Raw genomic sequence first — 26,875 nt, 5'->3', positions numbered from 1 at the left:
CAATCCAAACTTGCACCCAGATGTGAGGAGAGAACAGCCCTACATCTTGGTTTCTGCAAGGAAAACAAACAAACCAAAACAAACAAAAAGCTAGGAACCCAGGTCAGGAGATGATCAGGACTGGTGAGCGCAGTGTGGCACCACTCAAACTAGAGGCAGCCTTTGTATTTCAGTGTCATTCGTTATTCAACAGATTTCCAAACCAGTCTCCTCCTGTCTCTTAATACCTTAGTACCTCAACCAATGTTTCTATTTCGTTAGCTAACCCCAAATAACAGTGCTGTGCCTTCTATTGAAACACAAACTGTATCATTTTCTCAGCTTAAACCCACAGAAGAGAAAACCTCAGTAAAAAGTCTGAAAAAAATTCAAGCCCAACGTAACCAGAAACAACTTCCAAATCTCTCAGCACTGTGGACCAGGCCACCCCCTGTTCCTACTCCTTGCAAGTAAACTTAACATTAAGAGATTTCCTCACAGCGAGATTGGCATTTCTTACCTTTTGCCACATTTTGATGAAGAAGAGCTCCCCAGAAAAGTTGAAGAAAACGTTGGTGTCATAGGCGTCATCCCCAATGTTAGAGATGGAAATGTTAAGTGAGATGTTCCTCACTGCTCCCAGGGCCAGGTAGGCAGTCCTGTCATCAACACTGTAGGCAGAAACAATTGCACCAGATTAACTCTTGGCAACTTTTACACTCTCATCTTTTTTTCTGCTGCAGAAGTGTTACAACTCAACTGCTTAAAAGCTCTGCAGTTAGTAATTCATCAGTGTGCTGTATGGCCAATAAGCAGTGCAGGCAGCTGTAAGGAAAGTGAGCAGCTTGTGATTCCTGGTTCTGACACTGCCTCCTGTGAAAGGAAATCCCATGATCCTCACCTGAAACCATTTCATGAGATACTGTTAATATGGCTTTATTGGGAATAAAATAGTTAAAGACTGTAAAGTCACTGGATGGGGAAAATGCAACAAGTACAAAACGTTATGCTCACATTCAAACACAAATTCTATTTCATTTTGTTTCTCAATAATTTAATCTTACTGAAACATTATAGTAACATTCTGAAAAGCTTAGAATTACACCATGGATAGAAAAAAAAAAAAAGGAAAGAGGGTCAAATAAAATCCAGAAACTGGTACGAGTGAAAAAATGCATAAAAGTTATAACAAAAACTATCTATTGAACACAACTAACCTTTCCTTGTGCATTTACACTGGACCTAACACAATGGAGTCATGTTCTATAAGTGGAATACCAAGAGAATGGTTAATTAAGATAATAGTCATACATCATGAATCAGTACACTACTGTAACAAGGCATCATAGATCACAAATACACACACAATTATAATTTGGTATATATTTAATCATGCTAGTTTCTCCAGAAGATGAGCTAACAAGTGTGAATGTAGGCTTAAGATCACAGAAAAATATACAGTAACAATGCATGGGTTTGCAGGTCTAAGAATAAAAACACAATGAAAGATATTGTGAAATATACCAGGTATAAATTCAAAAATAACCAAAATATCAAACTGGCTAGGGTTACCATGAGTATAATGTAAAACCATTCATATAGCCTGGAGCAATGGAGAGAGCATCACAGGGAGAACATCAAGCAGCTGGTCAAAAAAGGGCAGAGTCCTGCAGGCACATAGCAAAGAGATGCTCTGTCATTTCCTCAGAGGGACAATAAGCCCAGAAGTATAAAGGAGGATCTTCTGAGAAAAGGCATCCTCGCAATACCACCCTGCCAGATGCTGTTGCACAGCACACAAGCACACTGCAGCAAGCATCAGCACGGAGAAACCCAAAGCTGACCATGCAGCCTGCCATTCGCCCTATTGCCACGAGGGAATGGCTGCACCAGGGAGAGGCACATCGGCACATGCTGACTCTCTGCATAGCAGTGACTGTCTGAAAGCAACTGGGGTGCCGGATGCGAGTCATGTTTAAGGCAGCCTTGCTCCACTACTGCCAGCCCTCCTCGTGGTGCTGCAGCCACAGCATCTGCGTTAATAGGGGGTTTCCAAGGATGTGGCACTTATAAACCCTTCAGCATCCTCTGCCAGCTGTAGCCCTACTGAACCTCCAAAGGCAGATCTCACTGGGTTCTGTCTCTCTGCATTTGCCAAGGAGTTTTCCAGTTTTCCAGACATCGATTTCCAAAGGGATGTAATGAAGCAACCAGGGGCTCTGGTATGTGGGAAGTGCAGAGCAAGATAGTCTAGACTCAGGCTTTAAAGCTGATGCTTGTGGATTCTGAGCACAACTTTTCCACATAATGCATACAATATTTATAGCATATTTGTTTCCTGAACTTATTTAATTTATGATGATCTTCATTTATTGCCCAAAATTATGGCTTACAGTTCAATGACAGGTTCTTATGAGGCAGATATAAATCTCTGGGAAACATGCCTGATTTCTCCTACTTACACTCAACTGCAGACACCACCAATCCTACCTATAACTGGACACTTTGCTTTCTAAATGTTATGGTGTATTCTTGCCATCAGCTATCACTGCAAATAAACATTGGCAAATGTGTACACTGCACAGAATCCACTGAAAAAACTAGCTTGAGAGGTCAAAATAGTTGGAGTAGTTGTTTCTTATGCACCAAATTAATGGGAAAACTACATGAGAGTACGTGGAAGCATTTAACCTTTTGGCCTCAACGTCAACATTCACTGTAGAAAAGCTGACAAATTATGAAGATATACAAAAACTATTTGCTGGGATTTGCTAATAATCAAAAGTACATAATTGGAAGCCAAGAAATAAAAACAACCACTTACAACTGCAAATTATTTGTCATGAACTTTATAATCTCACTTCTCGTTATTACTTCAAAAAATAAATCAGCATCTATCAAACCCATTAGCAAAATCTGGAAGTATCACTTCTGTAAGCAAAGGGATGTTACAAGCTATTTATCTTATGCCAGGGTGATACAATATGCAATGCACACTACATATCTGTGTCCAGCTATTACTATTTAACACAGACATTGCCACTACTTCTTTCCCTTCTACAGTAACTTATTTATGATTAAAAGAATAATATGCAAAGGAGGAAAGAATCCACTCTGAATTGGTGGCAGCAGTACTTTAAGATTTAATTTAAAGATGATCAAGATTACTGTCTTTCCTACTGAACAATAAAACAAATATTCAGAATGAAACCCTACTTAAAAGTAATCCCACAAAAATAACATTAAAATAAATACCATTAGGTTGTGTTACTCCTTTACAAAGCTATCACTCATCTGTTAAAAGTGCATCGCACCTAAGCAACAATGTTTATAACAATGTTTTCCTCAGCAGAAAAGGAAAACCCCCTTTCTGAGAGCATACTAGTTGCTCCCTGATTAAAGCTTCTACACAAAAACTCACACCCTATTAAACTCTGAAAAACCTCACTGATTTTAGGCTGGCAAAGGAGTTCAGATCTTCCTCTAAAAGGCTATAGGAGATTGTGCTGTAAGTCCCATTTTAAGAGTAGCTTTCCAAATCATTAAATCCATGTACATCTGGAATGAATCAGGCTCACTTGCTGTAAGAAAAGGATTAGGAATCTCCCTGCTTGCAGGGGAGCTCCCGGGCCCCCTTTGCTGCTCGAGGGCACAACGTCACGGGCGCAGACAGCCTACTGCAGCATGGGAGCAGCTCTGCTGCCAGCCTGGTGCCAGCCTCTGCCGGCAGCTGCTGCACCTACAGCAGCCTCACTGACAACTCCAATGTGTCACTGAAAAGCTGTTGTCACCGCAAGAAACAAACTAGAGCCACTTGTGGTCTTGACAAGGTATGTCAAATAATTTAAGGAACGGAATCAAGCAATGGCTTTTAGTTTACATTTCATTGCATGAAAACTATACAGCAGCCAGCATCCTCACCACAGCACTCGTCACCCTCCTTGCAGCAAGGAAGGCAGGTTAAAAATAAAAACATGCTCTAAAAAAAAATGATAGAAAAGATGGAAAATAATCAAGACAATCACTAAATTGGAGAGAATAATACCACCCATTACATCGGGTAATACGTATTAATAATGAAATGGGCAAAAGCTCTGGTTAGACTGTAGAGCTATTAAATTTAGGCAACCACATTTCTATGCACATGCATACAAGCACACAAAATATGTCCGACTATCAATTTTTGCATGGAAAGGGAAAGAAATTTGACATTCAGAAGTACTAAATACTTGCAGCTTTCATTCACATGAGCTAGACTTGCAGGTAACAAGCAGTTCTGAAAATCAGGCTCCAAGTTTATGCTACACAGAGGATCAACTCTGCCATGGTTTTAAAATTTACTTGCCATGGTACTATGCATCAAACATAAAAAGAAATCTTCAATGTTCTCTTCTTTTGGAAAAAAGAAGAGGAAACAATTTTAAAGCTCCAGCATAAAACAAATAGCTTTTTAACACACGTTAACATTCTTTGTTAATTTCTGTGCTGCTTCCTTGTATTATGGTCAGAAAGTGAATAAAGACCAGCTGGGAAATGCTAACAGAAGAGATCTGCTATTTTCATTTCTCCACCCCCCAAGATGTTGGTGTTTTTATTAACGTGGCTCAAGGGAGACATAATCTGCATTCCAAAAGGTACGCAGGGACATATTTCTCTATTTCCTGTACTTCAGAGACTTATTTAAAAAAAAGAAATGAAAAAGCATTTAGCGCTTTCCCTTAGCTTGTGCAGATCGTACATAGTGCAAGGAATGCAACAGGGTTGCATTTAGCCTGTTAGTCTGGATCATCGACTTTCCCTTTAATCTTAAGAGCCTTTCTCTCCTTACAGAAGATCTGCATCTGCATGGGTAAATCCCTGCTATTGTCCAATGGCCAGTGGAAGCTACAGCTGGGGACAGTTAGACTTCATCAGGGTAAAAAGGCTCCAAACAACTGAAGTCTAACCTGTCCTCCATCTCCATCAGATAAAGGTACACTGCTGAAGAAACAGAAGTCCCATCTCTTTCCTTTAAACCAGTAAAAGGTGTGAGTGAACAGCATCGGTCTGTGACAGATCCAAATAGATTGATTTCTACCATCACCAACCAGCATTGCAGCTGGTCTTCACAGTTACTGTGATACTGAATGTGTTTTTTGCCCCCACAAACTCCTATTATCAACCCTGAAAACCTTTCTCCTTCTGGGGTTTTGTCATAGGCCCCAGGATCAGTTGAACTTTGCAAACACTTAAACCCCAAAAGCCAATGAAAAGCTGAAACCCTCAGCTCATCTTCTGGGAATTCATTTGAAGACGCAGAGCAAAACAGAGAGGTAGACGCCCCATAAATAATCCCAAACTATGCAAAACTTTTAAACATCCCTATAGGTAGCAGAGCTATTGGATTTTATACTGCCTGTGCATTACACTGTCGCACTATCACATGTGTATTCAAGGTCAATTATCTCTGCAAAGCTCGAAGGCAATCTAGGTTAAGGACTCAGGCAAACACTCAGGATACCAGGGTTTATCCTGCATTAGTTGAACTGCTGCCTTCCCCTCCTCACATTGACGCCTAAGCCACCACACGCGGTAAGAGACCTTGAGTAGCTGATGACTGTGGCCTAGCTAAGATGCACTAAGCCCACCATGGCAAGCTAGCTCTGGGCCAACCAGATCGTTTCATTAATGACCAGTTCTACTTCCCAAGCTGAAAATCTTGCTTTCCAGTCTGCTCTGAATAGTATGAAGTAACACGAGAAGATGGGACAAATTTAAGGGAGAATTTGAGAAGCGGCCCACAGAGCTCCTGTGTCAGCAGAGTACAGTTTGGGAGTAACGCTGTACCAAGATTGCTCCCTGTGAGGGCAGAATAACAATGTGCCAATGTTTCCCCACGGGAAGAGGCTGAATGTCCCAGATAAAAAACCTACTGCGGCGAGCCCAGAGTCAAGGAGGTGGAACTGCTTGTGCCTGTACCCTTGTCAGGCAGAGCTGCCCCTCTAGCTATTGAGGTCCTATACATATTGCAATTGAGGAATACAGCACAGAGCGTTAACTTTTCCACCTTTCCTATATGTTATTTTTTTTATATATATATAAAAAGAGAAAAAAAATGTATTTGAGTAGTAAACAATAGAAAAAAACTCTAGGAAACCCTTTTTCCTCTCATTCTGGAATTGAAACAGAGCGATTTCAATTTACAGCCAGTTACTGTATTTTGAAAGCTTCTCTGGGAATTGTCCTCTCTTCCTCCAACATCATTTCTTCACACGAATCCCCCATAATTACACAATACACATAACTGCCAGCCCTTTAGTCTTCAAAGTAGAAAGTACAGAGCAGGGCACAACATCCACGTAAAAATACCCCTTATCTTACCATGATGCAGAAATCTGTTGCCTTTCTTTTACTATTATCAGTAATTTCAATTGTACCCAGCTGTTCAAAGCCCTTTATAAACAGAACTGAAGAGTCAATGGTGAAGGAACCAAGTCCTTTTTCACAGTGTTTACTCTGGGGAGCAGCTTTTGGGTTGAATGCAGCTATCCTGGTTTGTGAAACTGTCACATGAAAGCAAGATCAGGCACAACATCTACAGAACCTCTAATCTAATCTTTCACCCTTGCAGACATACATACAAACTAACATCTTTTATAGCCACAAGCCGTGTCCTTTAAACAGATGATACTGTGCTCCTAAGACAGTTATCCTCACATGTGTGGGTGTATGTGCCTAAGGTTAGAACACAAAAGCTAGTTACTAGTGGCAAAAACAAATTTAGAAGATAAATGGTATGACACATGTAGCTGAAGTTGCATATACTAGCCTGATGTGGAAAAAAGTCTCTATATTTCCCCTGTTTTTTAAAATACAGGAAGAGCAATGCTAAAATAGAAGATTGATGTCCAAAGATCTTGGAGAGGAAGTGAAATTTGAGAATGAATTGAATAGCACTTTGTAACAAGGAACTTTGTTGTTTCCAGGAATTAGAAAATTAAATTCATCAAGCAAACCACATATTTACAATAAAAATTATGCGCTCAGCAGTAGACCTGTTAAAATCTGATGAGGCAGGTCTGATTGTTGGCCTTATTCAGGGGATGATGGGGTGCAATATGTAATTTAAAAAACATACTCAGCTGAGCCTTGATGAGGAAGAAAGAGATCAGTGCCCCCATCTACCAGTTACCTTCAGAGGTCAGTAAAAGGCAGCTAATTAGAGATGACAAGTTAGAAGCAGCACCAGCTTGTTATTTTAGGAAATTTGTTTTGTAGTAGCAGGTGTGATATGTCAAAAGTAAGTTATATCTAAATGTCAAACACTATAAGCAGCATCAACCTACATCTGCACATTTCCTCTATTTCGACCCAATAGCTCATCCAGAAACAGCAAAGTGATTTACGTGGTGACCTGCAGTGAAATTCAGCCTTATCAGATTTTGTACTTGCAGGATATACTATGAAAAACTTTATAAAGCTGTACAACAAAAGTATGTGTGTGTGTGTGTGTGCACACGCATGTATTTATCAGTCAAGAAATATTCTGCAAATCCAAAACAATGGTGCATCTGCTTTTCATTGTGGTCTGTACAGTATCAAGGACTTCCACCTCTGGAGGCAGCTCATGTATGACAGCGCTGCCAGAGGTTAAGCTTTTGTTTTGTTAGCTTTATACTTTGGTTGCTAGAGCAGGAAAAAATATGACAACTTGAACTATCTTAGGTCCATAAAATACTGATGTTGGGCTGTTCACAAGGAAGGCCAGGTTACACATTAGTTCAAAGATCATTTTATGTAATGCAAAAAACTCATCTCTTTAGGATCTGGTTTAACAAACAGCAAAATCGTGTTCCAGTGGATACAGTCAAGTGATTCTTAACAAACAAACAAAAAACCCTCACAGAATAGCATTTAAGAAGTTATAAGACTGGCTTGTACAGTACCCCTGATTGTCAATCAGTATCCTTTTCTTAAAAAAAGAATAGATTGGGAATCTGTATTCTTGTATTAGATGCAGACTATTGACGTTTGTTACAACTTGTTACTTGATGGCTCTATTACCATCCACATGGGTTCAATCACCACATGTTCAAAATGAACAGGACTGCCCACTGCTATCAAACTGGACTTATTTATTTTGGGAGAGATTTATGAAGCTCTGAGTGTAAATAACCAGATGGAAACCAAAAATCCATTCCTTTATCCCCATTCACCCTCAAAAGGGGAAACATTCACTTGTTCCTGAGATGATTCTCCCACTGCAACTTGTACTACATCCTGATTAATTGCTGGCTCTACTGGGTAGTCCTTTCAGGAAACTGCAAATCAGACCCTGGGTATGCTACAACAAATTTTTCCATGTGCCTTGCAAATGCAGCATTCAATTCACTAGCAACTGTCTGTAGGCAAAAGATAAATGAAAGTCGAAGTAAATTAGAAATCAAATCTCTCCTTCCTGGATTCACCAAATAGACTTACTTCCAAATAGAATTACAAATGTGCTAATATACACAAAATGCTATAAACATTTTCATCGCTTCCTTTACAATGCACCAAATTACTTTGAAATAGCATTAAACTACGCTATAATTTGCAAAATCACTTAAATCACAGTTAGAAACAACATAATTTTGAGAAAACTGACAGCAACCTACTCATAACCCCCTTTTCAATGTTTTCCTCTTCTTTCTGAACTCTTTTGATACTTTAAAAGACCTGGAGTTAGGGTAGTACTTGGGTATAACCTAGTAACCTATGGGCAGCACATGACTGCAATGGGATGGGTCATGGCTCCATATTTGCATCCCAGAAGTCAGGAATATTGACACCAGCATACACAGTTTTATATACACATGGTCCAGACTGAAAGCTCATGGCACTTTCCTAGCACGAGGCATGCTAAACCATAGCATTTACTCATTTTCCTTTTGTTCTTTGTAAGGCATCAAATTAGCTCCATCTGACTAGCTATGTTATTTAGGGTAGCCTGTCTACAGTAAACAGAATGTCAAAAATATTTTTAAAGAAGTGTTTGTTCAGTGAGAGATAAAATAAGTGAAAACAAATTTTTCATCTGCTATGAATGAAGAGGAAGGGAAAAATAGATATCATCAGAGCATGTAGTCCACCTCCAAATGAAAGGATATTGTTTTTCCTCATCACGACTGTTTTGTTAAGATGCACTTCAGGGGCATAAAACCGCGACGGGCAGGCCATGAAACCTGAGGCCTCTCTGGAAACAAATTCCTGTTGTGTGATCAAAGGAAGATAAGTGCTGAGGCGTGAGCCTGGTCAAATTTATGAAACAGCTTTGCTTCCCACGTTAAACCACGAGCTTGCAGCTTTGCTCCAACGGCTTTACAAAGCCTATGATCAGTGAAAACCTTTATTTATTTATTTGAAATCCTACCATATTCATGAGATATAGTCAAAACAGCTTTGATCTTTTTAATCAACATTTGATGTTATTGCTCCTTCCTTCAGAAAGCATTGACTATCTGCATTGTCACTGCACTCTACTATGGTCTCTGCTGTTACGTCTTGTGCTGGTGAAAAGCAAATTGGACAAAGTTGTCATAACACATGTTTTTATCTATGACTTCTGGATTCCTTCAGTCAGGGTTCTGCAATATTTTGACAAGCCAATATGAAACTGCTGAAAAAACTTCATTTTTCAAATCCAGGTGCTTAATGTCTGATCGTGTGCTTAGTGAACCACAGGGAGTCCTTCCACACATTTTAACAGGTCCATGAACAGACTCTTTGTTGTGTCTATTTGCGAAACAACCACACGACTAGCTATCGGTTGCATAGCTAAATGAAATGTATTTTTATTCACTAATAATCATATGCTTATAAACTTAGAAGTTGTTCCAAAGTCCAGCAAGCTCAGAGGGTGCAGGACCATGGGGTGGTGATGCAGGTGTTTTCAGTGAAGTGTGGGTTAGGTACTTGGAGGTTACATGCCAAAAGATCACATTGAATTGTTAACCTGCCTATCAAGTAGATACATGCATAGGACAAAATAGATCATAGAAACAAAAGTACTGTCAGAAAATACATTAATATTTTAGCAAGTCACAGAAAGAATTTACTTGAAGTGAAAAAAAATGCTTCTGTAGAGCTGACCAGAAGATAACTGGAAAATACTTTTTTTCATAAATCACCATTTTATTAAAATGGAAACATTTCAAACTTGATTAAGTTTGACAGATTGCTTTTTTGTCCATCTTCTGCCAGTCCTTCTGGAATTAGCCAGAAGATGGCCCAAGTCACAAGCATGACCTTTCAACTGGAAAAGGACGTTTCTCAACAATTCCATTGCACAAGAAAACTTATGAAAGCTTTGACTCCAATGCAAAACATGAAAAGTTTGTAAAACCTTGCAAATCTTTGCAAATGCACCTGTTGCCCCTTTGGCTTTCAACAACTTTTGCTTCCAATTTGACTTCTCCAAAACAATTTGCAGCAGTACAGACAGGGACCCCAACCAGTCTCTAGTGAAAGAAGGTAAATTTGAGTCTAATAAGCAATCTAGAACACCTAAGGGTGCTCTAAAACCTATACATAAAAGAAAGCTGCATATTACAATCACGCAAACACATGAGCAAAAGCATTCCAACGAGTGAGTAATGCGGTTTCGAATGACAGATGAAGGATAACCTTATGTCACATAAATATATGGAAGACAGACTTCCTCCTGGAACCTTCTCAGGAATAGCAATATTTATTACAGCATATTCTACCCAAGGGAGCTCACAGCCCTTATCCTTACAACTTGATTTACATAACATGTGCACAGCTCACGCTGGAACATTGCAGCTACCTGACATGCCGCAACATCATCTTTCTTCTACTGCTGTTTGTTTTCAGTACAGCTGCACCACTCATTGCGGCATACAGGCTGTCAGTGTATTTACACAGTCATACAGGATTTCCTTCCTAGCTGCATCTCACAGGGAAGCCACCACCCATTCTGCTCTGGTCTTTTAGCTAGTTTGTTTATTATAGCTGGAAGAAAGTCTGTTTTTTCAAACACCCTTACCATCACTCAGATGTATTTTCTGTGGTTTTCACTTGGCTCCCCTTGAAGCCTAATCAGATTTTGGTCACTGCTATTGCCTTTGTAGACAGTTACCTGAACACCAGTCTGAGGCATTGGACCAGGACCAGATTTCTGCTCCTGTGAACGCTGTTCTCTCAGCACATTTAGGTTCTTTCCTAAAAGACCAGAGTGCTTTCCGCCCATATAGAGTACCATAGGAACAGATTAGGCTTCTCTAGCCTTGAAAATCTGCTAATCTTCCACAAAATACATGCTTCAGTTTCCCCCGGCACATCTTGAGGAAACAGATGCAGTTCAGCCTCTAAACAAGTAGCTAAGGAGAGGCTCAATAAAAATGTGGTATTTGCTACAGAAACCTAATGGAAAAGACATTTGCTGGGCTGAGAATACGAAGTGGGGCATTCAAGTCAAGCATGATACTTTATAAATGCATTTGTAATATTAAACAATATATTCGAAAATAATGGCTAACAGAGCACTCTTTAATTGCATTTTGCTTTTCAGTAATGGATTACTGGCAAGGAAATTCAGTTTTCTACTGCTGTCCAAAAGGCTGTTACCATAAAAATATGACTTATTGCAAAATATCCTATTCCTATTTCTCTTAAGGTTTCAGATTGTCTTGATAGATTTACCCACATGCAATACATAAACGCTGTATTTTCTTTACACTAAAATACTTTTAAATCCCTTCCTTTTTAAATCCCCTCCACCCCTCATCCTCCGCACTAAGATGGGGCAGCACTGCATGGATAGGGCCAGATTTTGGTATCTGCTATTACAGCTGCAAGATTTAACACTGGAGTTTCGTTGATGGGGAGGTGATGAAGTAGTCTCTCTACTCTGTGGTGCTGAAACCTCATGTTTATTCTTCAAGAAGAATGGATTTGAAAAGTTATGACTGGAAAGACAAAACACGTTTCTTCTGATCCTCCAGTTTCTCCCAATACTGCCTTCACCAAATCCCCAGCACATCCCATGGCTCTTTTTCCCTACCCTTAAGTTACATCTGTAGTTTTAGGCTAACAACACTCACAGTCCTGAGAATAAATGCAGGCCCAGCATTGTGGTAACGTTTGTGGTAACACTAGCATGCACCACTGTGGCTGTTTCACATGCTACCTCATTATGTCTGCACTAGAAAGTTTAATCCCTGCAGTTTTTGTCAGGTCCAGCATTTGATATCACCATCCCCTCTTGTGATGTTGCATGTTCTTGCTGGCAGAGGCAGCATCAGTGAGAGGCAAGGAGCCCCACAGGCAGGTTTCAGCCATGACACTGGAAGACAACTGTCTTAGGCAGCTGTTTCCACCTTGATGAAGGGATGCTCTTTGTTGAGGCAGCATTGGTCAAGTTGCAGAGAGGATTTTACCTTGACATGAGTCAGAGAACTGCAGCAAACTTGGTTGAAAGTCATCTCTAGAGACCATAGCATCCATCCTCCTCCTCAACACAGAACAATTGCCAACCACAGTCAGCTGGGACCTCGGACCTCATCCTGCTGAGTCCTGAAACCCAGAACAGCAGAGCCCATGATCTCTGCCCTCCTTCCAGTGCAGCACAAACTGCCCACACAAGACAGTTTTTCCTGGTCTCCAGCCTGAAGCTGCCGAGACACAGTCTGTGACTGTTGTCCCTCATGCCATCTGCCACAAGCAGGAAGAGTTTGGCTCCACCATCTCACAATCCTTGCAACAAGTTGGGGTGGGCTTACATGCAAACACATGCTCATGAAAGTAGACAAGCCTTAAAGAGGGCCATCTCTTAACTGAAATCAAGCCTTAAAGAAATACCTCTGTTAACTGAGAATGTGTATTTTTCTATTCAGAATAAATGCATTCTAGCTTGTCTTTATTCCAGTACAACATGTTACCCTGGTCTTTAGCCCATGTCTCCAAGGACACCTTTCACTATAACAAAAGTGTTTGAAAGAAAAAAAAAAACAGAGCATAGGAATCACTACCACATCCCATTCTCACCCTCTGAAATCTTCACTAAAGCTTTCTGATAGGGTTAGAAATCGTTGAGGTTTTTATCATTATCCACTTTCAAGGCCTTACCCCCTCTCCTCCCCACTACCAACATCACAGTGAAGGATTTCAGCTCGCCCAGCAGCACAGTTTTCACTTGCAGCAGCACCAACGGGAAATAACAAGGCAAACATAACTTCATCTGATCAGAATAGCAGTTTTCAATTTACAAACACAGATTTGCATGGTTTGAGCACTTTGGATAAGTGGCCATATATTAGATTGTTATGTGGATGTGCTGGTTTGTCTATTTGTTATGTATCAAAGTGCAGTGGCCCCCATTTGTGGAGGTACTAGTGTAAGTTTTGGGGAGAGAAGGAGGATCCCAAGAAATTCCAAATTAGAGCAGGATCATTTTCCTGTCAGTCATTTGGTATGCTGGTTTGGCATATTCAAATGCAGGTGTGATCTTAACTAACATGGTAAGTCTAGTGATTCAAATGCATCTCAGGTGAACTCTATATCAGAGTAGCTTGCATGGTTCCTGAACTCGTGAGCGTGACCTCAGCAAGCAATTCTCATGATGATAATGTAATCTGAGCTAACTTCCTACACACACAAGTGCTCTGACCAGCACACATGTGAAAGCCTTTTATAGTGATGGACAATACTATACCTCACAATATATCACTTTCTGCATAGATTTTGGCTCTAACATGCTACAAATTAATGAAAAAATGTGTAAGAACAGCCAGAATAAATCAGTCCATCCAGCAGAGAGCCCTACCTCTAACTATGTCTAAAGCAGAGGCCTATGGAAGAACAAGGCAAGCATGTAGTGTTATTTTCCTGATAGATTTCTGCAGTTTCCAGCATTCAAATTTGGCATCTCTACTATTTCAGTTCTCAGCGTTTACAACATCCCCAGCAGTAAACTCCACTGATTAACCATATGCTGCTTGAAAATATACCTCCTCATTTGTTCCTTTCATTACTCTAAATAGCTTAGTATGATTAGCAAACTTTATCACCTTGCTGTTTATTTTTAGCAGATTTCCCTGATTGTTTATGAGTATGATGAGTACCACTGGCCCCAGCACATGCACACCAGAAAAACAGACTAGTTACTGCTTTTGTTGACTACTTTTTAATTAGGTAGTAATGCTCAGGCATCATTCCTCTTAGGTCTGGACAACTTACTTTCTTCGTGAACTTTCAGTGAGAAATTCTAATAAAAGCTTTGAAAGCCCAGGTAGATGACCTCAATCAGATCACCCTACCCGTATGTCCAGCAACACCTTCAAAGAGCTGCTGCATATCTGAGACACCGTATTTACTGCTGCCTTCCCATAAACACCCTGTTTATTTCAATCTATTGTGTCTGTGTTTCCTAAGTGCACTGCTTCTATTAATAAGTTCACCAATTTTAGTCAGATGTGATTGTTTAGACAAAGACATTGCCATAACCGTCCTAACAACGAAGTCACCCATTTAGTTCTCAGGTTCATATAGTAATAAAAGATTCACATTCTATGCTCTTCCTACAAAGCAAATGCTTTTTAAACAGAATTATCATAAGCAGCCAGTATGTGAAAACAGGCTCACAGGGTTCTTTAGCATGAGATATATGGGGCTGGAAATATGACCATGTTTTTCAAGGTGGGCATTTTTCTATAATCAGAACCCATAGCATGCTTTTGTATTTTTACAGACCAATAAAGTGTTTTCTTCAGAGATGTTTGCTGTGTTACGATTCTTATTAGCTGAAGTCTACAATACCCTTTACCTAAAGAAAACCTGTTCTATGTGGACTTGACAGATTTGATGACATCCTGTTTATTTCAAACAGGACTTCAGAATGTCACTGAACAAAAAAGACTTGAGAGCACTTGTTCAACATTTTGTTACATGACTGTGGAAACTCTATTTGAATATCCTCAGCTTTTTTGACAGGTGTGGTTTTTAAATTGTCATGATAGCATAAATAACAGCTATAAAAGTAAACAGTTTAATACTGTAATCACAAATACAGCTCTTACTGCTAAGATTACCACACACTGACAAGTTTTTAGAAGCTGCTTTTTTATTGATCATTCCTCAAATGCACGACAAACCCCCTTACTTGCTTCCCCAGTCCACACAGACAAGTCTCCAGCTCTACTCTCAGTATGTTCTTCTCACCACTAAAATCTACTGAAAGGTCAAAAATCCAGACTAATCACAGTCAAAGTGTGAACTCTGCAACCTGAGACCTAACTCTGCTCCCAGCCAATACCCCAAAACATTCCTGTGGACTTCAGTCGTGTCTGGAGAAGTCCAGTCCGTAACTACTCAGATTTGACTCTTGTTCAGTTTTGTCTCCAACTATGGCTACAGCATGCTGTAGACTTACATAAAATATGTGTATATCTCCTATTCATGTTTCTTTCTTTTTTTTTTTTTTCACTTTTCAAAAGCAACAAATTCTCTTCCCCTCTTTCCTGACCTGAAAGCAAAGCATTTCACGGAGAGCATCTGCAAACAGCAAAACCTCTGGCACACAATTAAATAACTCACATCAGCACTTCCATTTCTAAAAATGTGCTAAAATGCTGAAAAAAAAGGAAACAGAAGTGATGCATGTTCACCTTTAGCCTGATTTATCCCGAAATTGAATAACTGCATCCTGACAAAACAATAGGTGCTTTCCTAGGATCACCAGTCTCAAAGGACAGAACATGAACTTCACCTCTGGCCTATTTGACAAGGTTTATTACCCCAGAAGAAAGTGAAATCAGACACCCCCTGAGTTACTAACAAAAAGACAAAGGAGTGCAGTATTTCAAGAGTTTGCAAAGTATACTATTTCAGAAATTAAAGGCTGGGGTAGGGTAGAATCACAACCATAGAAGACATATTTTTCTAAAACCTTGTGTGACATTTTTTTGGAACAAAAATGCTTTTCTGTGTGCAGTTTACACCTACACCTCTGTGTACATCTTGAGACCTTACTGCACTAGACATGTCATCATTATCAATGTCCTAGTCTGGATATAAGATGACTGTATTTGCATTTTGATTTTTGAATACATCTTACATAAAATGAATGGTGTACTAGCGTATAAGAATGAAAAAAGAAAAAACTTCAACTACTCACCTAGATAGCAGTAATTTACCCTGAAGTTTCAAATCAGCAGCACAGTCATCAGATTGACAGTTCCTCTCAAAAACAGTCTGTGAAAAGCAAAGAAAAGAACTGTTATAGCATAAAACGTATAAGATTAAAGCTCCCCCAAAGAGGCAACATGTTTGGATGAAATAAAAAAAAAATCACCAAAATTTGTGATACAGAATATGCAGTGTGAATGCTAAGGAAACTCAAGGGAAGCCAAACCTCATCTTTATCAAAAAAGTCTTTATTCTCTTCTAACTGAACAAGAAGGTTCAACAAAAACAGACTCTCTCAGAGATTTTCCTCAAACCATTCCCACTTCTCATCTTACAAGAATTACTTCTCTCACACAATATTTCTGGCACCTCTTTCCAACACATGTACAAGAAAATGAAACAAAATATAAACTATCAATGAAACTATTTTCAGCCCTGAAAATTGGAAGAAAGGAAATCATGCAAACATTCAGTGTTCTACATCAAAGATAAGGATTTTTTTTTTTAAAAAAAAAAAAAAAAAAACTTTGTGAACAGTGGCAAACCTCTCTGCTATCTTGTGATCAACAGAAAATTACAGACTGTTATCTACCCAGTGATATCCTAGGATAACAGGACCACTGTCAGTCTTGTGATAAAGACTATCATTTATGATCTTTAACAGATTGATAAAAACAGGACTTGTGAAAGAACACCAGCCGTTAGCACACTAAGCAGCAAAAAGAATGGCATGTTGACAGACAGGGAATATGTACAAAGTCTCCATTAGCCTACGTGAATCTCTGTGGCAATTTGTCGTAGTTAAATGAGGCAGCCAACAGAGAGGTAAAGGAAAGGATAGGAACACATTCCTGGTGGCCAAGAAACTCAGAAGCTGTCGGGATCGTGGTTATTTTCCCCTGCTGTTAAGAACAGCAACTAATACCTTTCTGAACAGTTGAGCAGTCCTTTTCCTGTCCTTTGTCTGTGTTTTTAGAGCTCTCCAAAGAGGATTGCACCTTTATGATATCAATTAGTGTTGGACTAACAGTACAACCTACAGCATAGTTTGATATCTAAGTTGCAAATAGGACAAAGAAAAATGGGAGTACATTTGGGGTGATTTACTTTGTGCTTTCATTTTACTATCCCACCTTTTGCTTCTTCATGATCTCAGATGTAGAAATTGGTGTGTGTTTAAACACAAGGTCTGAGACTACTTTTCCTCCTTAATAAAGGCTCCCACACCAAAGGACAAGAATCATGATAGCCCTTGGACAGGAACTGGCACAAGGAATCCCTCTCAAAACATGGTACTTTTCAGAGGTATAGTTTCAAAGGTTCTCAGCACTAATCCTCAACCAGCATAGTACCTATATATAGAAAAGACTGTTTGGACCTTCAGAGGAGAAAGAAAAATAAACTGCAAAAATAGTCTTGCCTGACAGTTTCCCTATTTGCATTACAGAAATCTTGGCAAAGTGAAACAGAGTGATCAAAGATATGACCTGCACTTTTAAAAGAATCAAGTACTGTAAATACATTTAAGTAACTACCTAACAATCTTGGAATTTTGTTACTAAAGCCATAGATGTGGTTCTTCACAAGGAATGAAGAAATACCTCATTTTCTAAAACTACTGAGCACATATCTCTTCCAACACACCATGCAGTGGACAGCAAGCTACTCTTAAAAACATCAGGAATATTTTATGTGATAAAACTCAAGTTCCTACATAGCACTACCACAGGAGAAATAAATAAGGATGATGAGTCCCCAGATCTATAAATGTGTAGGAGCAAACTTCTTACTTTTGTGGCTAATTTTGAACCCAGTCAGGTTTGAGGGGGCAGGGAGAAGATTTCCAGTCCAGACAGCTGCTAGGACCCATCCAGGCAGCCACTACTGGTTCAATCTGTCATAGGCTAATGATATGTCTGGATTATTTTGCTGTTCTCCAGTATTCCCCTTGTTTGAATAGATTTTGCCATGCTTCTATTCTACCTCCTGTTTTTGTGTCCCTGCTACAGCCTCAATCCAGTAACTTCTCACTTCTGCTTCCTCCACTTTCTTCTCTGCAGTCTTGAACCTTCCCTTGCCCAGCCTGTTGCATCTTCTGCCTTTCCAGTTGACTAATCCCTGCCTTTTCAAATCCCTCCTAAAGAATTAAAAGTGGTAAACACACTGTAAGTCATCATAACATTTGTGAGCACTGCTTATACATTCTGTTACTGTGCCCTTAATTGGTCTACTTGGACTGTGATTTCTTCAGGCCAGAAACCGTACCTAATTCAGCGCTTCATGTTGTTAGAGCAAGCATCTATTGTTGGGATATGCATAAGCACTACTAGAATATAATCAGTAATTTTAGCTCTAAGCAATCTTTAAAGTGGCTTTGGCTTTAAAATAACAGTTTTTGGGATTTACAGAGTTCTTTCCATATTGAAAGTGTTGAACAAGGTAACCAACCTTCACACCGTTAGGCTGTACGTAATATTCAGGATGGGAAAGAGGCAAGTAGGAGGAAATAAATTCCTTGGGGATAGGAAACACTTCACAATTTTTGCAGTTGCTGCTGCTCAAGGTGAGGAGAAATTCTGAACAGTGGTTTTACAGAAGTTCAAATTCTTACTGGATTCCACTTCAATTGTACCAATTACCTCACAGTTTTGAACACGTTCATCAGAAATGGTCAGGAAGCTTCTTTACATAAGAAATACATTCAAGAGAATTTTTAAGCTTGTGGGAAGGGGTGAACAAAAATTGTCCTGAATGAGAAACACAGCTGCATCTCTTAAGGTCACCACACTTCTGTCTGGCATTTCCAAGAGCGAAAAAGGTATTTGTGTGCTCAGCGGCACAGACTGAATAACGTCAACGTTTCTAGGACACATCTTCACGGTAAAGCACAGAGCTAATACTGTATGTGTGTGCACAGTGAGTCTGCTAGCCTTCCTGCAATCCCCAGATCTACAGCACAGCAGAGTGCAAATCCAGTGATTTCAGAGTCCACGATTCCTCCCTGCATTCCCCCCTGCTGCGCAGGACCCAGCAGCTACACGAAACTGCTCCATAGCGGTTCCCACCAGGTCACCAAATATCCAGGACAAACGTGGTTTTCTGATATTCTGCCTGGCAAGTTTTTTGGGTAGAAAAGAAGATGCTTCTTGGGAGGTCAAGGAATGTGGCAGATACATCCTGAAAGATTAGCAGAGGCGGATGTTGCCCAAGTCCTCCAGAAAGTAAGCCAAAAAGCTTACGTTAAGACATACTTGTTATACAGCAAATAAAGACATCTGTATCTGATAAGTGTACTGTGAGAAGAGACCTAGAGCCAGCTGACAGGGAAGATGTGTCTACACAGGCCCTCAGGGCTTTGTAGCAAGTACCTTTGTGTCCAGCTTACCTCTTGAATAGAGGTAAAGGATTAAATTCCACATTTTACATAAATATACGATCCTTTGCCTTATGAAGTAATAGGATAAATCCATAGTCCTGCAACCTAAAGCATCCTTAAGCACAAAGCTGCTGGTTAGTGTGGTTAAAGGTATCTCCATTTTTCTTGTTGCTGATCTTGGACTGCTAAGAAATGATACCAAGAGGAAACCAAGCAAGGATGAGCCTGACTTGAGCCTAATGGTCAGTGCTCTCTGCTCAGAGGAAGGCAATCCAGGGTTTCAAACCTGATTTGCAAAATTGCTTCAGTTTCTTTAAATGGCTATCTAAAATTAAACATCTATGTTTCTGGGTGTAGGGAAGAGAACAGGAAACAGAGAAAAGTGAAAAAACCTGTGTTTATGGCACTCCTGCCCACAGAAAGTACTGGAAATCATCCAATAAACAAAGAAAAAAGTATTTCAAGACATTCAACCCCCCAGAATTCAGAGAAGCAGTAGAAATTTCAGGTCTTAGCCAAAATGTGCAATCAAGACGTTGAGAGGTTGCCAATATTGTGTTCTGTAAGAGTTGTGCCCATCTTCTCTGAGATAAAGGAAAGTGACAGCTGAAGGTCAGCACTTGAAGAGAAGGGGGAGAACTGGGATTTTCAAAAGAACACTGAAAACACATTGCTTTATGGTTTGGATAAGAGATTTCACTCTAGATCAGGTCTTTAACTACTTCTTCATACATCAGTCCACGAAAAGTTCAAACTGTCTCTCTTACAAAGTGGCAGAACTGGCCTTCGGAAACTCAAGGATCCATCCATTTAAATTCACAAACTGTGCCACATACTTCAACAGAACACAGATTATGCACAGTAATCTGGATTAAGAATACAGCATTCCAGTCTCTACACTGATTTCCTGTAAATTGTCACCATACCCTATAGTATGTGCAGGGATTCCTTAGAAACCACATCACAGTAGTAACACAAAAGCACTGCTAAGAATAAGAGGGCTTGCCAGTCTTTTTTTTTTTTTTATTTTTTTTTTTACTTTTCAGATCCTGATGCTATGCCTATTAGCATGTGTTGTGGTTTAACCCGGCTGGCAGCTAAACACCACACAGCCGTTCACTCACCCTCCCCCCTCCCTCTCTGGAATGGGGGAGAGAAACGGGAAAGTGAAGCCTGTGAGTTGAGATAAGGACAGTTTATTAAGACAGGATAATAATAATAATAATAATAGTACTACTACTAATTATGTGTATGAAACAAGTGATGCACAATGCAATTGCTCACCACCCACTGACCGATGCCCAGCCTATCCCCGAGCAGTCGGCCCCCCCACCCAGTCCAGCCACCCCTATATATTGTTTAGCATGACGCCAGATGGTATGGAATACCCCTTTGGCCAGTTTGGGTCAGCTGTCCTGGGTCTGTCCCCTCCCAGCTCTTGCTGCACCCCCAGCCTGCCCGCTGGCAGGACAGAGCGAGAAGCCGAAAAGTCCTTGGCCTGGTGTAAGCACTGCTCTGCAACAATTAAAACATCAGCACGTTATCAGCGCTCTTCTCATCCTAATCCAAAACGTAGCACCCTACCAGCTACTAGAAGGAAAATTACCTCTGTCCTAACTGGAACCGGGACAGCATGTTACATGGTGAAGTTCAGTTCCTAGCTCTATATTTAAGGACACGGATATGTGATCTGATTTTCAAAAGTACTGAGCAGTAAGCAAATCTCACTGCCTTATCCAGGAACTATTTCCTATTTTATAGCTTTACAAATCAGTCACGTGGATATTAATATGCTTAACCAGATATAGGAGCCTGATTTTAGACCTACATTTTGTCTTTAAGTTTTCCATCTGCCTGCAAAATAAAGCTATTACCTGCAGATCTATTGACCGCAGACAAATAGTTACTGGCTCCCCCCAGACATCCAATACTTCACTATACTACTCATGGAAGTGATCCATTCAAATATCCTGCTAAGCCAAGTGCAAAAAAGCAGAGTTACATTCCTGCTAGAAATGCAATTAATACTCTGAAAAGCTCTCCAGGATTTCATCAGATGCGCCGGCTAAACTAAGAACATACGATTTCCACAACACCTCCAACAACTGGCAGAGCAAACACAGGACGAAGGCAGGAATACCAGGGGAGCTAAGCTGTAAGAGTTGAGAAGAATCTTAGCCAAAATCTGAACCATGAAACCAAAGAGCAGCCACCTTGGCACCACATGGTGCAGGGGACTCAGGTTAGCCAGGAAGCTCCCTCAGCTCCACGTAGACTTCATCAGAGCACGCTTTCCCACATAAAAAACAGGTACTCACAGTGCATTAGTATAAGAAAACAGGAACTGAATGGTAGTAATTATTTTATTACACTAATAAGGGTTCATGACACGTGGAACCTCTCCAGCTGGGGAAGGCTACAAGGAAATTCATCCATTCTGAAGAGTGGAAGACTCTGGGCCTAAGGCTCACGACTAGTGCATTGACACTTGTCAAGCCATCTAAGGTCAAATGCATTAATTTCTCCCCTATTTCAGCTCTATCCTGCTATTTATACCTTTCAGAACGTGTTGAAAATCGGGCTGGAGCACCAAGATAAAAAGGGGAAAAAACACTCAAGTGTTTTTCGAGAGGAACAGGAACTCCCAAATGAAATCAGCCATTTAGAAAAGATCAGGCATGAAACCTGTTAGCAATTGAATGCAAACATAAATTAATAAGCATATGTATTAGTTATTCCTCACAGCAGTAAGTGGATTTAACAATGCAATCGTTTGGCCTCGTATTCTCCTGGGGTGAAGAATTACAATTGGTGGCAATAGAAATACACCTCCCAAAGCCTTTCAGAGCTTTATTAGATTTCTAGTCTGACTCACTCATTTTTCAGGCTGAGGCATTTTTTTTTTCTTTTTGAAATCATTAACAGTTTAATCATCCAAGAAGTGTTCTCATTATACAAGATTTCAGACCTTATAAATCCATAGAACAAAGATGAGAAAGACATACCGGGTTAATTGTTCCATCTCCCAATACCACTATAGGATGGATTTCTGTAGCACATTTCTCAATATATTTTCCTGTCTCATCTTAAATGGTCTTCCATTTATTTTGGATGACTACAGAATAATTCAATTGTTTCATCTCAGGAGCGTTTTTAATGATATTTGAGAACATTTTCTACCCTAAACGTCCTTATTTCTACCATCAAAACTGAAACTGTATAAGATGAATCTTTCACCAAGGATGCTTCCATACTTAAACATTTTAACATAGGAGTCAAAACCATTGCTGCTCATCATACAATAGCGTGATTTGAAATATAAGAGCATAATAACAATGATAAATAAATATATATATTTATATGTGGCAACTGTTTTGATGGCTAGAAACACAAAGCTTAAGAATAATCAGATAAGCAATTTATGTCTACCTGTAGCTCCTTTAGACCCACAAGGATGTGTGAAAGTTCTCTCCTAAAAATTCACCTGCACTTCAGTGGTTTTGTTTTTATGACTGCTACACTGAACTGACAAGGATTTTGTGGCACTGAGGTACTCTGAACTGAACGAGCTAATACTATCGTATTATCTGCTCTCCAGATGTTAGGTATTCCAATTAAATTCTACTGACCCTTCATATAACTCCTGAAACAATATCAAGAGAGCTAATGAAGCCTGTCATCTGTCTGTGTGGCTTTTAAAGTATATTAGGATTTTCTTTAACAGCTCAACACAAGTAGAAACTGTCCCCTCTTACACTTACAATTCTCCATCCACAGAGTAGCTTGGAAATGAAGTTCATGCAGTTACATGGAACTGCAGAAATTACCCAACAGGAATTCAAGTTAGGGTTCAGCTTGCAAATGTTCATGTGATCATCTCTCACTTTCCTACCTATTTATTTGAAGAACACATAAACTAAATTGGATAACTCATGTCCTACCACCTCAGACAAGATCACCTTGCAGTCTGACTCTCCCTGGCAGACAAGCACAGCTTACACATGCAGGTGCACATATCTGTACGCACACACATGTGCATGTCATATTGGCTGTTGTTCTTCAGGAAGCCCACGAGATCTAAACCATGTCTTATGCATTCCCAGCTCTGATGTTTTGCCTCTGCCTCTAAGCAGGAATATAAACAAGTTGGACAATTACTGGCCAAGCCTTTCATTGCTTAAGAACAAGCATATAGAAACATGCATACCAGAGGCACTGATTTCCACTAATTCTTACTTCAGCAAGTTTGCTAATTACAAACATTTCAGAGGTACAATACATCTGGATACCTGCTGTTCTCACTCAGCGCTGAATCTCTTCCAGACTTGTAAATCCTTCCTCATTATTGCCATTCAACAAAAAAAAAAAAAAAAAAAAAAAAAGAGCAGACGAACGCAATACTCAGCCTAATCCAGTGTATGCTCAGGGTGGGTCCTTTCCAGATTTCCTGGCATGAACAGCACCCGGTCCCTGCCAGTTCAGCACTGACTCTGACCAAACTTGTCTAGAGCAAAAGACTGACACTACCAAAAGGATGGCAGAGGGAGGAGTGGAAAGCATCATTTTCAGCAATCCCACCCTGCCTGATGGAAAAAGAACAGCGATAAAGTAGGAAGAGTGGCACACGGCAGATCTCTGCAAGAATAAAGGCAGAAGGGAATGTGGGAGCTTGCCCTGTCCAGGGAGGAAAGGGAGCTTAGTGGCAAGAAGTTTCACCTGGAACACAGCAATTTGGCTGACTCCTGCAGTCTCCCAGAAATCTCCTATATGCCTGGGTATAAAATATTTGATCGCCACCCTTCCCACAGATCCAGCTCCAGACAAGTACATGAAGCTTCTGAGGCTTCAGCTGTACCAGTAACTTAAACTGCCCTGGCCTCCAAGACAGGGAAAGACCCTTGGAGCATCCTAGCAGCTGACCCATGCCTGGGAATGGTTTGCAGTAGCTGGCACAGGTTGAAACCACGGCAAGAGCCACTCCGGCAGCCTATCAGGATAAAGATGTCACTCCAACACCTAGAAACGCACCAGGCACAGTTCAGTTTGCTGGTGGAGACCTGACTTAAGCAGGCATGGTGGCATCTCTGTGCTTTGAAGAAGGTGCCACTGGCAAACCTGGATCACGCTGTGTGGATGAACACTACATTTCAACCTGTGTAGATCTGTCACTGCCTTGTGCTCAGTGTGAGATATTGATTGGGGGGATGTTTTAAAAAAACAGAGAGTGCCATTATTAACACAGCAAGCCAAAATTACTACAGGTGTTCATAATTCAGCTTCATAAAAAATACTCCTATGCTTTCTCATACCTGTCGAGTAAGCTAGTTTATGTCCAAATACTTTTCAAACATGTATTTCCAAAAATAGTGCTTTGGTTTAAAAACGTGAAGCCTGTCCCAGAGACGTGCAGCCTCAGACACCCAGAGATGCAGCACCGTACCCAGACTCTCACTGGAAGTCTGACATAGCTGGGAACAGAACGTCCTAAACATTTTCTGTCTCTTATAAGCAGTTTTATGACAGACCATTCCCAAAATCCTGAAGACGCTGACGCAATTAAATCTACTGAGAATATTTTCCTATAACAAAATGGTGTCTCCATCCACACAACAGCAGGTGATTTTATTACAGTATTCAAAACAGACAGAATTCTAGCATACCACATTTTAAACTCTAAGATACATTACTGGATACTACCAGAACAAATCCCCGCTGTATTTGGCAGGAGATCTTTGTCTTTCCTGGTTGACATGTATTTATACAGTGGGTATACAAAAATAAATGTTATAGTACAAACCACTTACAATGAACGAAGCCAAACCATGTTCTAAATACACATTAATTTCCCTGAAGTAAGAAAATTTATTAATTTTTTCCAGTGGACGGAGGTAGCAACTGGATTTGGAAGGCAATGAGGAAGTTAATGGAAAGTCATCCTCAGGGTGGGAAGTTTTAAAGTTCATAATACACACTCAAAAAGTAAAATCTTTGTTTCTCCACCCAACCTTGATCCATCAGAGATTTTCTGTTTGAACAAAACTGAGCTGGCTAGCCACTGACAACTTGGAAGGCTGTAATCTTCTCCACATAACCAGTCTCCACCCAATAATTGTACAAAAGTTGCCAAGGCATCTATCAATAGACATGTACACATAGCCCGTAAGAATTTGCTTTTGCTACCACAAATGATTACACCAAGCTATAGCAACCATAGTTTCTGGTAAGCATATACAAGAACTCTAGAAAATGACTAAGTTAGTGAGAAATCAACTGTTGCTGTATCCTGGACCAGTGTAGTTACATTATTTTGAACTAGGAGAGCCTCTTTGCTTAGAAAAAAAAAAAAGCCAATGCATGAAGTCCCACAATAGCATCATGCTCATTAGGAAATTTCTGTGAAGATCCTTTTCCTCAAATTACTCAGAAGTTTAAACTATTTATCATATTCTGATTGCCTTAAGGCCAGATCATTTAGGAAAAGGAGGCTCCCCTCCCTGAATAGTCATAGGTATGTTTGTTTTTAAATACAAGCATTTTTTGCACTGCCTTACAGTAGAAGTTGCATTATTTTAAAATAAACACGATCAATAAGTTAAATAAGTTAAGGCATTCTGAATGAAAACCACATCAATGCAATCCTTTACTAACTCTAGCTCTGTTTTGGTCTAATCAATTAGTACAAGACAGTTTTCTCACATACAACGTAATGATTTAAAGAACTGATTTAAAGAATGAATACCCAACATAATCCTCTTCAGTGGTTATGCCACCAGTAAGGGATACACCTTCCCACTGGTGGGTGCCTATGAACTGTTTCCAAGCTGACTCCTTAATGCATTGGTGCAAAGCACCATGAAGAACTTTGTATGTTCAATATAACCTTTAATTCTTACATCAAGAGGTTACTTCATACTTTTTCCTACCTGCTTGTTTGTGAACCATAGTGCTGTAATTCTCCTTGAGGGAAGTCATGCACACGTGCAGGGAACATCTGGGTCATGAAAAACAAACTAAAATCCACTGAAGCAATCGTTTCAGCTTTGACATCACTTTAGCTTAAATAAAATCATATCCAAGTGACTATGAAGCCTGCATGTTTGCAAGATGTGTGGCTTTTCAAGTGGGTCTAACAGACCTGAAGCAGGATATTGACAGATGGAAGTCTCCCCCTCTCCTGCCCAGTTACAGCTCCCTCCCATTTCATCAACTGTTCATTATTTCCATCATCTTCTGCCACTTTCATTCGCAGAAGTTAGCCACCTGAGCTTATCAGCAAAGCATCAACCTGTAACAACAGGTACCTTGAAGCAACAGATGCAACATTTCCAGCTTCAAAATGCCACTTCTCACTGGATC

At 40.0% G+C, this 26,875-nt stretch overlaps 1 protein-coding gene across 4 annotated transcripts in view; it reads right to left on the bottom strand.

Moving 5' to 3' along the window:
* The window catches only part of ITGA9 (integrin subunit alpha 9), a 217,488-nt gene that overhangs the window by 78,310 nt on the left and 112,303 nt on the right, over positions 1-26,875 (bottom strand). For all 4 annotated transcript variants that reach the window (XM_080581503.1, XM_080581504.1, XM_080581505.1 and 1 more), the window contains exons 17-18: positions 16,133-16,209; positions 500-650 (exon numbers count right to left, since the gene is read on the bottom strand). In XM_080581503.1, coding sequence (XP_080437629.1) covers positions 500-650; positions 16,133-16,209 — 228 coding nt within the window. The remainder of the gene's footprint in view (positions 1-499; positions 651-16,132; positions 16,210-26,875) is intronic.

This window comes from Anser brachyrhynchus, assembly GCF_964034855.1.
Source record: "Anser brachyrhynchus genome assembly, chromosome: 2".
NCBI classification, from domain to species: Eukaryota; Metazoa; Chordata; class Aves; order Anseriformes; family Anatidae; genus Anser; species Anser brachyrhynchus.
This window is presented reverse-complemented; position numbering and strand designations above follow the sequence as displayed.